Source organism: Cannabis sativa, chromosome 4 (genome assembly GCF_029168945.1).
Source record: "Cannabis sativa cultivar Pink pepper isolate KNU-18-1 chromosome 4, ASM2916894v1, whole genome shotgun sequence".
Lineage (NCBI taxonomy): Eukaryota > Viridiplantae > Streptophyta > Magnoliopsida > Rosales > Cannabaceae > Cannabis > Cannabis sativa.
The window spans coordinates 743,487-754,472 of NC_083604.1; the positions used below are offsets into that span (position 1 = coordinate 743,487).

The window sequence follows — 10,986 nt, forward strand, 5'->3', positions numbered from 1 at the left end:
CCACACTGTTTCATTGGTTTTTTTCTCTGTTTTTTTTAATGTGGTGTTTGTCTTACTATATTTTTTAATCCATTTTTTTATTCTATTTCATTCAATAGTTAATTCTCCCATTAAAAAATGAGTCAGATAATTGTCACCAAAATGAAAGCAATTCCAAACTTTTGTGTAATAGAAAATAGGAGACATGAACAGCTAGTATGGTAAGAAGTAATACTTTTTTTTAAAAGCAAATATAATACAATTAATTAGGGAAAAATAATAAAGTGTAAGTATTATTTTAGATATTATGTTTTGTAAAAATTATCAATTGAACCCTTAATTTTATTAAATGATAAATCAAATCCTGTATTTTTTAAATAAAACTTAATTATAACCTGGTATAGAGGTGTCTAACCAATTTGATAATAATTTTTTTGCATCTATTCATGCTATAAATGGGTTTCAGGTTGGCTATGTTAAAGAATATTAATTGAGATTTTTATCACCTGAACTTTAATATGTCAAAATTGAATTATCGGGGTGAGGGGGAGATTTGGTACATATCAAAGTTTGAGGAACATGATTTAATACATGGACAATCGTCACATTAGTAAAATTAAAGCGAATTGGACAGTTTAGAAGAATTTTTAGCAACCTGAAAAGTTTAGAAGACTAATACAATTTGGTACATGTCAAGGTTTGAGAGAAAAAATCCTAATTAACTTTAACAAAAAATGGATGAAAACTAAACTCAAGATACTATTTTGTAAATGCTAAAAGACACCACTGATACCTAGCACCCTCCATAGTGTCATACCGCTATTAGTATAATTAAGTATCAGTCATCAGATCTCATATAACTTAAAAAAAATAGTTTTTAAAGAATATCACTAACCAATTATGGGGTGCTACATATAAAAAGTGTTGAACACCACTAATGCCTAATAACAATGCTCTTCCAAAAAATATAAAGGGTGAATAGCGGCATAAGTACCCAAAGTTTTAAATTTGTAAGCGGCATAAATCTAATGTTTATTTTTAGCAGCATAAGTACCCAATGTTTGTAAAACTGTAATTTTCCTCCAGTTTAGTCAGTATAAACTCTGTTTTGAATATATTAAAGGAACATTTGGAAGTAACTAATACTACATGTTTTATGTCTAGACCCAATGATCAAGAATTTGGACTTTATATGTGGCCTGTTTAAAAAAATAATAAAGCTTGTAATGACAAAATTAGAAAAAATTTACAGTTTTACAAACATTGAGTACTTATGCCGCTAAAAATAAATATTGGGATTATGACATTACAAACTTAAAACTTTGGGTACTTATGCCACTATTTACCCAAATATAAAAATTCAATTTGTCATTTAAAAAACAGAAAGTCCAATAATCCATTCAAACTCAATAATAACTTTACAAAAAGCCTAAAAGTATTTATTTACCCAAACATAAATATGGAATTTTTTATCATCACTAGCTTTGTTATCCTGCAAAATCTTTGAGCAACTTGACATAGAAAATATTCCATGATGCTTATAGTGGATTATTCCCAAAATATATAGACATGTAGGGTTTAGTTAGGTGTGTATATTTATATATATGTAGAAACTTCTTTAAAGACTAGTGGCTATTAGTAACCTTACTTACTTCCCAACTAAAAGAAAATCAATTTCAACATAATTACTTAAAAAAGGCAAAAGAAAATTGCAAGTAAATTAACACCCATCAAGAGAGCCAAGTGGGCCAAAACACTGTCTTAACCATTTGTTCAATATATACAAACTGAGAAAAGCCAAGTAAGAAGAAGAAGATGATCACAGACCAATAATAAGAGTTAAGGATAAAGAAACAAGGTTTAAGGAGATACCATTTACAGTTTTTTTTTTCTTTCTTATATATATATATAAATGTGTACACATGTACTTTGACTTGTCTGGTCCCAGCAGCACTGCACAGTGTTAAATGTTTTTATGGTATTATGTCTTTGACTTGTCTCCTAATTGGTCCATTCTTCTTGTTCCTGTGTTGTTTTCCTAAACCAGCAAAAACAATTAATGGACATGTTGTCTCTTTTCCTGAGTTTGGTTTGTTCATAAGATTCATACCTCAACAGCTTCAACATCGACCGAGTTCGATCGTCCCCTCCCCGGAGAACATTTGATGGATTTAATGTATCCAAATGACCATTCATTCATATCGAAAACCTTTGTATGAAAGAGTGTTGTAAGAAGCTAGTAATGATCTTTTTTGCTTTTCTTTAACATCATTGACATGTGATTGATGTACTCGTTGCCCTTTCGAGTTTCGCCCATTAGCCACTGGAGAGCTTCAGCTGCTGCGTCTTTCTCGGCGCTCTTTTTGTTGGTACAAGGATGGCCCACTATTTGCATTCCATTGAACTCTACGGTTGCTAGGAACTGACAGTTACTTAGTTGCTTAGTTTTGTATGTGGGGGTATTGTATCCTGCTCGGGTGAGTAACGTTTGGAGCTGACTTTTAGAGTTATCACCCCCGGGTCCACTTTCGGTTCTTGAAGGTGCAACCGGCTGTGTGCTGGTGGTAACGCATGACTTAGTAGATTTGAGGACCTGGTGACCAAATACGAATTTGCCTTCGCAGTTGACCTCAGAAATCAGCAACCGTACAGCCGATAAGAGCTCGTGATGGGTGTTTATGGCCATTCTCGGGTTCAGTAGCTGCCATATTCCCCAGGAATGAAATTAGTGAAACAGGAGATGAGCAAAGAACAAATTGAGAAATCTACCAAACTAACCACATTCAATTTATACTGAGCGACCGTTCATAATGGTCATTATATGGTCGCACAGTGTAATTTTTGGTCGTTTATGCGATCAAACATGTTTATTTTGCTGATAAAAAATTTCATAATGACTATAACAAAAAACTCGAACAAATCTAAGTATTCCCAATGTATTTTCTTTCCATTAAACATTTGCGGATAATTAATTTCTTTGGAAATCTACTTACTTTGCTTTGAATTAGATCATCAAGCTCTCTCCTTACACATTGATACATCTCGGCCACCGCAGGTTTCATAAAAAATTCGAGGTATCCTCCCAACATTTTCAAGTGTCCATCCTTCCAAAGATAAAAAAACAGATTGTTGCTAAGTCATCTTGACTAGAACAATATAGAGAACGACAGATCAAGATGCATGATATCGAAATACTTACAATATCCCCGCTAGATATGCTTCCACCGAATAAGAGAAGCATTGAATCATTCACAGCTGTTGAATCCCGGAGGAATACAGAGTTCACTTTTATCTTTTCGTTGAAAACAAGCCATGGATAAGGAATTTTAGCTTCCCGGGAATTGACTGAGTTCTAGGCAAGCCAAATGAAGATGAAATTAAATACAAGCATAACAAGTAGCATATCCAAGCCAAGCAATACATTGAAGTAATGATCGAGAAATCATACCGAATATAAAAGCACCTGGCCATCCTCCATGGTTTTTAGTGAAAACGACTTCTCATTATGCTGTGTATACATTTACATTAGTTCAATCGAAAACAACACAGACGAAACTATTCATTTTTTACTTAAAAATGGCTATTCTTGTATATTCACACACAGAAGGAAGAAATATAATGCTTACCACCACGGAGCAAACCCCTGGATATAGACCGTAGCATATGACAGCTCGAACGAGATGTTCATCATAGCTCCATGCACTGTAGCTGGTGCTATTGGAGTCGACCAAACCAGTATCTCTCAACAGAGAATAGAACTCCATCCTAAGAGAATCGATTGCTTTCATCGATTGTAATGAGAGAAAGTTTTTCCAGCAGTAATCATAACCAGCATATTCTCTTTCAGCGTTTTTCCATCCCTCGTATGCCCTGATAAGGGCAAGGTGATCACTGTAATCTCTTGAGAACTGAGATTTTGCAGCCTCTGCAAGCTAAAAGCTCAAACACATTAATGTAAACAAATCAGCCCCTGAACTGAAATCCTAACTTTCCCTATCACTTTTAGCACTGTTCGGAGAAACAAAATCCATTGTTCTTGTCAAATTTGAAAATTGGAATCTTACTTACATCCTTCTTGTCAAATGGTGTTAAGAAAGGATCTCGGACACTGAGGCCAGAAACAACAGTCAATATTGGGTCCAGGCAATTCAATATGGCACCTAACAAGAGCATCTTTCCAAGTTTTGGCTCCACGGGAAGCATCGTTAGATACCGTCCTGTCAACAAACTCAAACAGAGTGAAACTCTTGATCTAAGAAAAAGTTATCTTGCAATACAATACAGTCCTAAACAGGCTAAATCGAATATCATTCTCTACCTAAAACGGTCAAATTTTCATTCTCGTCCAAGGCTCCAATAACTTTCAAATATTCAATAGCATTTTGCACCTACAAACAGATAATAAAACTAATTAAAACTTGTCAAGTACCAGCAAAACTTGTTAAAGCATAAAATCATTAAAAAAATGAAAATGTAAAACTCCAAACACGCCACAATGTAAAAAAACAAATAAATAAAAAATCCACACAAGTCAATTATGGAAGGCCTTTTAATTATTTTATAATTAGCCTATCGGTACTATAAACAACATGAAATAATTATAGTGATAGCTCTTATGCCAATAATTGCTCAAAACAACAAAAAGAAAGACATGTAGCACATAGCATATATAGCACTTCCGAAATTTACTTGTGTTTGTGTGTAGATAGCTTGGTAATTACCGCTAATAACTCTGGTGACTGCAAAGCCCTGGATAAGAACTCAGAAATGCTTCCAAGGTTTAAACTTTTTATTTGGAGACAAAGAGACTGTAAAGGTGTCCTCAAAATTTCGGGTAATTGATACTCCACAAAAGCATTATATACACATCTGGGATAGAGTTGGTAGCATTCTCCAGGTTGAACACGACCAGCTCTGCCTCTTCTCTACAAAACACACACGAGAAAAATGCCACATATTTAATCCAAGGAATTTCAATAAGTAGTAATACAATTGAAACTAGTCAATTTGAAAACAAAGACACAAAAACACACAAAACATACAACATTGAAATCGTAATTATAAGAATGACAAAAACTGCTCTGGCCAAGAAAACTCCAGCCAAGGAAAGTACAAAACAAAACTCAAAATTCAGTCACCAAAAACGATACAAAGATCTCTCGTATAGAGACCAAATTTTAAGCTAGAAAATAACCTTACTTGTTGAGCAGAAACTTTGGATATCCAAGATGGAAGTAAACAAGGTGTGTTATTCAGTGCATCATATGATGTCTCTTTTGCCTTTCCGCAATCGAGTACAAAAACAACATCGTTAATTGTGATACTTGTCTCTGCAATATTTGTTGCTAGTACTATTTTCCTCACTCCATCTTCAGGCTCATCAAATATTAACCTCTGTATTCACATCCCATATCAATAAATCAAGTAAGATACTAGAAAGAAAAGAACGAAAAAAAGAATTGGAATAGTAATTCAACTATCAAGAAAGATCATTATATAAAAAGCAATCCTCCCGTTTTCACATATATAGCAAAATTTAAGTCAAGCTGTGAGCCATTTAGTAATCCGCTAGATCACATGCGGAATAAAGTGTATACAAAGACCGTTAGGATCTTATCATGCTTGTCCCAGTTACAATTGCAAAGAAAAATCCTTATCATCATCACAATTCCATGATAAATTTGAGAGAAACATAATTACCTGTTCAGAACTAGCCATAGAGCCATGGCATGCGAGCAACAAAACTCGAGTTTGATCACCCAACAGAGGATGCGCCAGGAGCTTATCCTTCAATGAATTTATGTCATCCCACCCAGTCATAAAAACTAGAACAGCTCCAGGCCTTTCGTTTTCACAGATATAACACAAAAGATACTCAATAAAATTGAAACCAATACAATCAGGATTCCAACATGCTAAAGATTCTCGAGTCTGGTTACTGTAATCTTTCAAGTCAGCAGCTTTGAGTGCATCCTGAGCATAAATTTTACAAAGGGATGAGAAGACAACAATTAAAAAAGCAAGAAAATCTTATCTTATCAATAAAATTTACAATGTACTACTACAGACCTCAACAACAGAAGCAATTTGACTTTTCCTTTTTCTCGGTGCTTGTTTGCTCATCTTCCACATCTTTTCTTGACCATAATCGTCAATTTGATTGTAAGGGGTTAATTTGTAACCCGTGCCTTCAAGAATGTCCTCCAGAAAATGAGTTCTAACTGGGTATGTAAAACCCTAAATTTGAAAGAAGAAATAAAAAAACATTACGCTCATTGCCCCATCCACTATTATCATCCTACTAACTCGATATTGTCACAAGGAAAACTTTGTAGATGCTAATACTTAACAGCGTTTTACCAACAACATCAAAGATTATGAACTTTATTTAAAAGAGGAACAATCAAAATATTATTGCCAGCTGAATTAGAATCAAAAGAGAAAAGGAAAACCGAAAGAACATATATCATAAGAGAAAATAAGAAAGCTTAGAGAGACAACAGAATGAAGAAACAGATCAATCTTCGAAAGAAATAATCTTAAAACGTTGATATTTCATAAGTTTGACAAATAAAAGAAATAGCTAGAACAAGTACCGGAATGTGAAGAATCTGGGCAGTACCAAAGTATGATGCAAAAAGATCTGCATCTAGAGTTGCGCTCATCAAAATGAGGCGTAGTTCAGGTCGTCGAGGAAGAAGATCCTTAAGAACAATAAGCAGAAAATCTGGCATCAAATTATCACTATGAGAAGTTGCATTTTAAAATTTAAATTCAAAAATCAAAACAAAGATTTTGATTACCTTCATTCATTCCACGCTCGTGGATCTCATCCACAATAACATGGCTTACACCTTTCAAACTTCTATCAACAAGTAATCTTCTCAACAAGATGCCAGTGGTGCAAAATAGAAGGCGGGTGTCCCTCCCTTTCACACCCTCCAACCGAACCTTGTATCCAACCTTTGACAAATGAAGCCAAGAATAAGATAACTTAAAAAAAATTTATCAAAACAACAATTTAAGTTGCAAGCATAGTATCCCAAGAAAATTGAGAAAAACTTACAGATTCACCCAACTGTTCCCCTCTTTCTGAAGCAACTCTTTCAGACACTGACATAGCAGATATTCGCCTAGGTTGTGTACATATAATATTACAAGAAGCCCCGTGACCAGATTCTATCTCAGATTCCAAAACGAATTGTGGAATCTGGGTGGTCTTGCCACAACCAGTTTCACCGGAAATAATAATCACCTGAAACCCAAAAAATTTTAACCATCACGAAACAAATAATATACAAGAGAATCTGTTAAAAATAGATTCTATCCACTAACCAAATGATCCGATATGAGATCACATTTATTAGTAGCCTATAGAGTTACCACTTAAGGGCTGTAAAATTGAGAGAGACCTGTGACCAAATGCTTTTTGGCATCACCACTAGGTTAAAATTAATTCTTCCGAAATTTATGAGAACAATTCTAATCAAAGTATTATATCTAATTCACAAGCAAATAACAGACCTGATTTTGTGAAATAGCTGATAACACTGCATCCCTCTCCTTATAAGCAGGAAGACTTTTACGAAACTCCAGCATATCTCTGCCTTCAGAAGATTCCTACAATGTTTTAAATAGATAATAAGTTTTAAAATATACATTTTATGCATACTAGAGACCAAGAATAGTGGCAAGATACCAAAAATAATAGAAAAAACATTGCAAACATAACTACAAGTTATAATCAAGATTCAAGAACAAAGTAATAGACAGCTTGACGAGGAATCTAAGGATTTGTTTCAGTATCCTATCGGTTTTCCATAAAGACGAGGCATATGAAGAATAGTTGTTTGCTTTAATATTATAAAAAAAAATTTGTACATAAATTCTTACAGCTTGGAATGGTTCTAAACAACCTCGCATCAAAACAAAATAAAGTTGACTTCTTACTTTTCACATAATTTGAACCTCAATAAACTTAATAATGCTAAATACATTGTAGTTATTCGCCCAAAATTTTAATGAAGAACTGAGAAAAACAAGCTGCGACTGTGTCCAAGCCAAATACTTTGACACTCAGACAAGGCTTTGAAAACTAATACTGTAAGAAATCTACATGCTATGAAGTTCTTGACCAGAAAGCCAGAAATCTACTCTACTAACTCAGATTTTTTCCACTTTTTCAGATTTATTTCTCTGAGCACCGGCGCATAATTATGCAGGCAGACAAAAGTAATATTAAAAAGGAAAAAAAGGAAGACCTGCCAAGCTCGTTGCTGATCCCTCAACTGCATGCTTCTTCGCCAAAGAACTTTCTCCATCATACCCTTACTAGATGCCAGTGGTTCAGGTGCCTCAAAAAGCCCTTCCTCGGTGGCAATGCTACAGCTACTGCTTGATCTTGAAAAAGAAACATCTGAATTATTATCCCTACTCCAAGACTTTTGAGATAGGAACCTGCTAACGAATGATTCAACCCTTCTGAGTAGGCTAAGAGGCAAAGTAACCTGTCCAGAGTCTTACAACCTTTAATAGAAGTCTATAAGGAAAAAAATTGAATAATTTAAAAGGAACTATAGAAATGAGAAAAATACACAAGAACAACCTAGAGGCATAAAGCAATTAGTGATGATTTTAAGGTAGAAAATTTGTCAAACACGGTTATGTAGCAAACATGGGACATGTAAATACAAGCAAAATAAAGAATGAGAAAGAATCAAACATAATTTTGTAGCATCAGCTTAAAGTTACAAAAATGTATAGAACTGCATATTATTAAGATAATCAAGCATCATAATAAAGAAAAAAGAATTATGAAAAATACCTCCCTCTGTGGACGCTTATCATCCAGATCAAATCTATAGTTTGGTAGAGGTATCTTACTAACAACAAGAACTCTTGCATATAGATGGCTGCCAAGTGTAACCATCAATCAGATTTGCAATCCCTACTCTTGTACAAAAACATGAAATTCCAAAGATAACAAACATATTATTACCTATAGAGTCCCACTTTGCTCGCCAAAGCAGATATTTCCTCAAAGTTACGTCTATCCTTTTTCTCCCTAGAAATCAACTCTTGCTTATCATTGTCTCTTAAAAGAATAGTTAAGTTCCTCTTCCACTGTTCAACACTATTAAAAGGAACGGCACCCTGCAAAGCATAGTTTTTTTTCTGAAGCAATAATAAGATAACAAACATACATTAGAAATAAAATAACATCTATAAATTTAATATAGTTTTAATATTCCCAATTGAAGTACATTGACCATTATTGACCATGAAAACATTCACAACTTTTCTCTAAGGAGGGTGCACACCAATCAATATTTCTTACTAATACTAACAACCAAAGCTCAATCACTGCCAAGGAAGGAGAAAAAGATAATCTTTCTACCATGCTCCAAATAACACTTCAAAACTTAGTGCAAAAAGATAGTCTTTCTTAGTGTTTCTATCACATCAAATCAACCCTTCATAAAAAAATTCACTCATTTAAGAAAATAACAAAACAGCTAACTTAATCAAAGAGAAGAACCGATTAAATTCGATCAAATTACTAAAGCATTCACATTGATATAATTTCCAACCATTCTAAGAGAAAAGTCAACAAAAATCCCAACACGATTATACTACAATTTAGCTAATAACACAATCACTAAAACAAGAGCAGCATAAGTACAAAAAACAAAAAACACCCCATTGTAGAGGGACCAAGTATATTCTCAACCAAAGCTCAATAATTGAAAAGAAAGGAGAAAAAGATAATCTTTCTACCATTTTCAAAAAACACAAATACTGACATTGCTTAAGCCCAAAACTTAGTACAAAAAGACAGTCTTTCATAGTGTTTCTATCACTTAAAAACAACCCTTCACAAACCATTTCAAAAATTCACTCATTTAAGCAATAAAAAGAAACAAAAGCTAACTTCGTGAAAGAGAAGAACCGATTAATTTGATCAAATTACTAAAGCATATTCACATTGGTATAATTTCTAACCATTCTAAGAAAAAAGTCAACAAAAATCCCAACACAATTATACTACAATTTAGCTAATAACAATCACTCAAAAAGAGCAAAAAGAAGAAAAAAAAAAAGATAATCTTTCTACCATTTTCCAAATAACACAAAGAGAAGAACCGATTCTTTCAATCAAATTAACCATTCTGATAAAAAGTCAACTAAAATTATTCTGACACAATTACCGGTTGGGAATAAGAATCGAATTCACGATCAGACCCTTCTTCGGAAACACCATCGTCGTAAGAAGAAATGTAGGGCGAATTGGGCTTATGGAAGTGGTCCTGCTGCGGCTGAAAGTAAGTAGCACCAGTGGTAATGGCGGCGGTCTGATTTTCCTTGAAGTTGGAAGAACCAAAAGAAGCAGAGGAGGTATAATTTGGGCAGGTTATGACAGAGCGAAGTCGGTGGTGAGGAGGAACGTAAACGGCGCCGTACGATGGTGGAGGTGGTCGGTCCTTCATTGGGGGGATTGGGTTTGAGGGTTAGGGTTTTGGAAGAAGAAGAAGAACTGAGGAAGAAGAAGAAGAAGAAGAAGAAGTACAATAAGATGAAGATGTTAAAAGAAAAACGGTGTCGTTTGAGTTGTTATTCAACTGTTAATTGTTTTTGTGAAGAGAAAAACGGTGTCGTTTAGCTGGGAAGGAAAGAAGTTTGAGTTGTTAACTTGTTATTCTGAACTTGTGAAGAGAAAACGGTGTCGTTTTTAGGTGAAAAGGAAAGGAAGTTTTGACTTTTGAGTTGTTATTCTGAACTCTTTTGTTTTGTCAAGAGGAAAACGATGTCGTTTAGTGGAAAGGAAAGAAGTTTGAGTTGTTAGCTTGTTATGTTATTCTGAACTGTGTAGTTAGAAAACGGTGTCGTTTTTAGGTGGAAAGGAGGAAAGGAAGTTTTGACGTTGTTATTCTGAAACTGTTTTTTGTTTTGATAAGAGAAAAACGGTGTCGTTTAGGTGGAAAGGAAAGGAGTTTGGCGATAACGGTG

General features: G+C 34.2%; 1 protein-coding gene across 3 annotated transcripts; it reads right to left on the minus strand.

Moving 5' to 3' along the window:
* Positions 1–1,686: 1,686 nt before the first annotated feature.
* Positions 1,687–10,610, minus strand: LOC115712582 (DExH-box ATP-dependent RNA helicase DExH5, mitochondrial). Of its 3 annotated transcripts, XR_004010891.2 has the most exons (20): positions 10,188–10,610; positions 8,978–9,153; positions 8,804–8,891; positions 8,241–8,486; positions 7,504–7,599; positions 7,046–7,234; positions 6,783–6,942; positions 6,576–6,706; positions 6,049–6,216; positions 5,680–5,952; positions 5,179–5,373; positions 4,701–4,904; positions 4,298–4,367; positions 4,048–4,196; positions 3,606–3,911; positions 3,428–3,487; positions 3,179–3,331; positions 2,973–3,083; positions 2,090–2,680; positions 1,687–2,017 (listed from the first exon to the last, which is right to left on the minus strand). XR_004010891.2 is itself a non-coding variant. In XM_030640882.2 (19 exons), exons 1-19 carry the CDS (start codon positions 10,464–10,466, stop codon positions 2,216–2,218), a joined length of 3,498 nt encoding a protein of 1,165 aa, XP_030496742.1. In that variant the 5' UTR covers positions 10,467–10,610; the 3' UTR covers positions 1,687–2,215. The 3 variants fall into 3 exon arrangements, 2 of the variants coding, with proteins under 2 accessions (XP_030496742.1, XP_030496741.1); XM_030640882.2 differs by having other exon boundaries at positions 1,687–2,680; positions 8,978–9,132; XM_030640881.2 differs by having other exon boundaries at positions 1,687–2,680.
* Positions 10,611–10,986: the final 376 nt, after the last annotated feature.

What these genes read in the sequence shown, in the direction of transcription:
- LOC115712582 (XM_030640881.2), bottom strand. Translation starts at nt 10,466, where the DNA reads ATGAAGGACCGACCACCTCCACCATCGTACGGCGCCGTTTACGTTCCT. An exon ending in AAATTGCTTCTGTTGTTGAG is followed by an intron (nt 5,953 to 6,048) that starts GTCTGTAGTAGT and finishes ATTTATGCTCAG; the next exon opens with GATGCACTCAAAGCTGCTGA. An exon ending in CACCATTTGACAAGAAGGAT is followed by an intron (nt 3,912 to 4,047) that starts GTAAGTAAGATT and finishes TTGAGCTTTTAG; the next exon opens with CTTGCAGAGGCTGCAAAATC.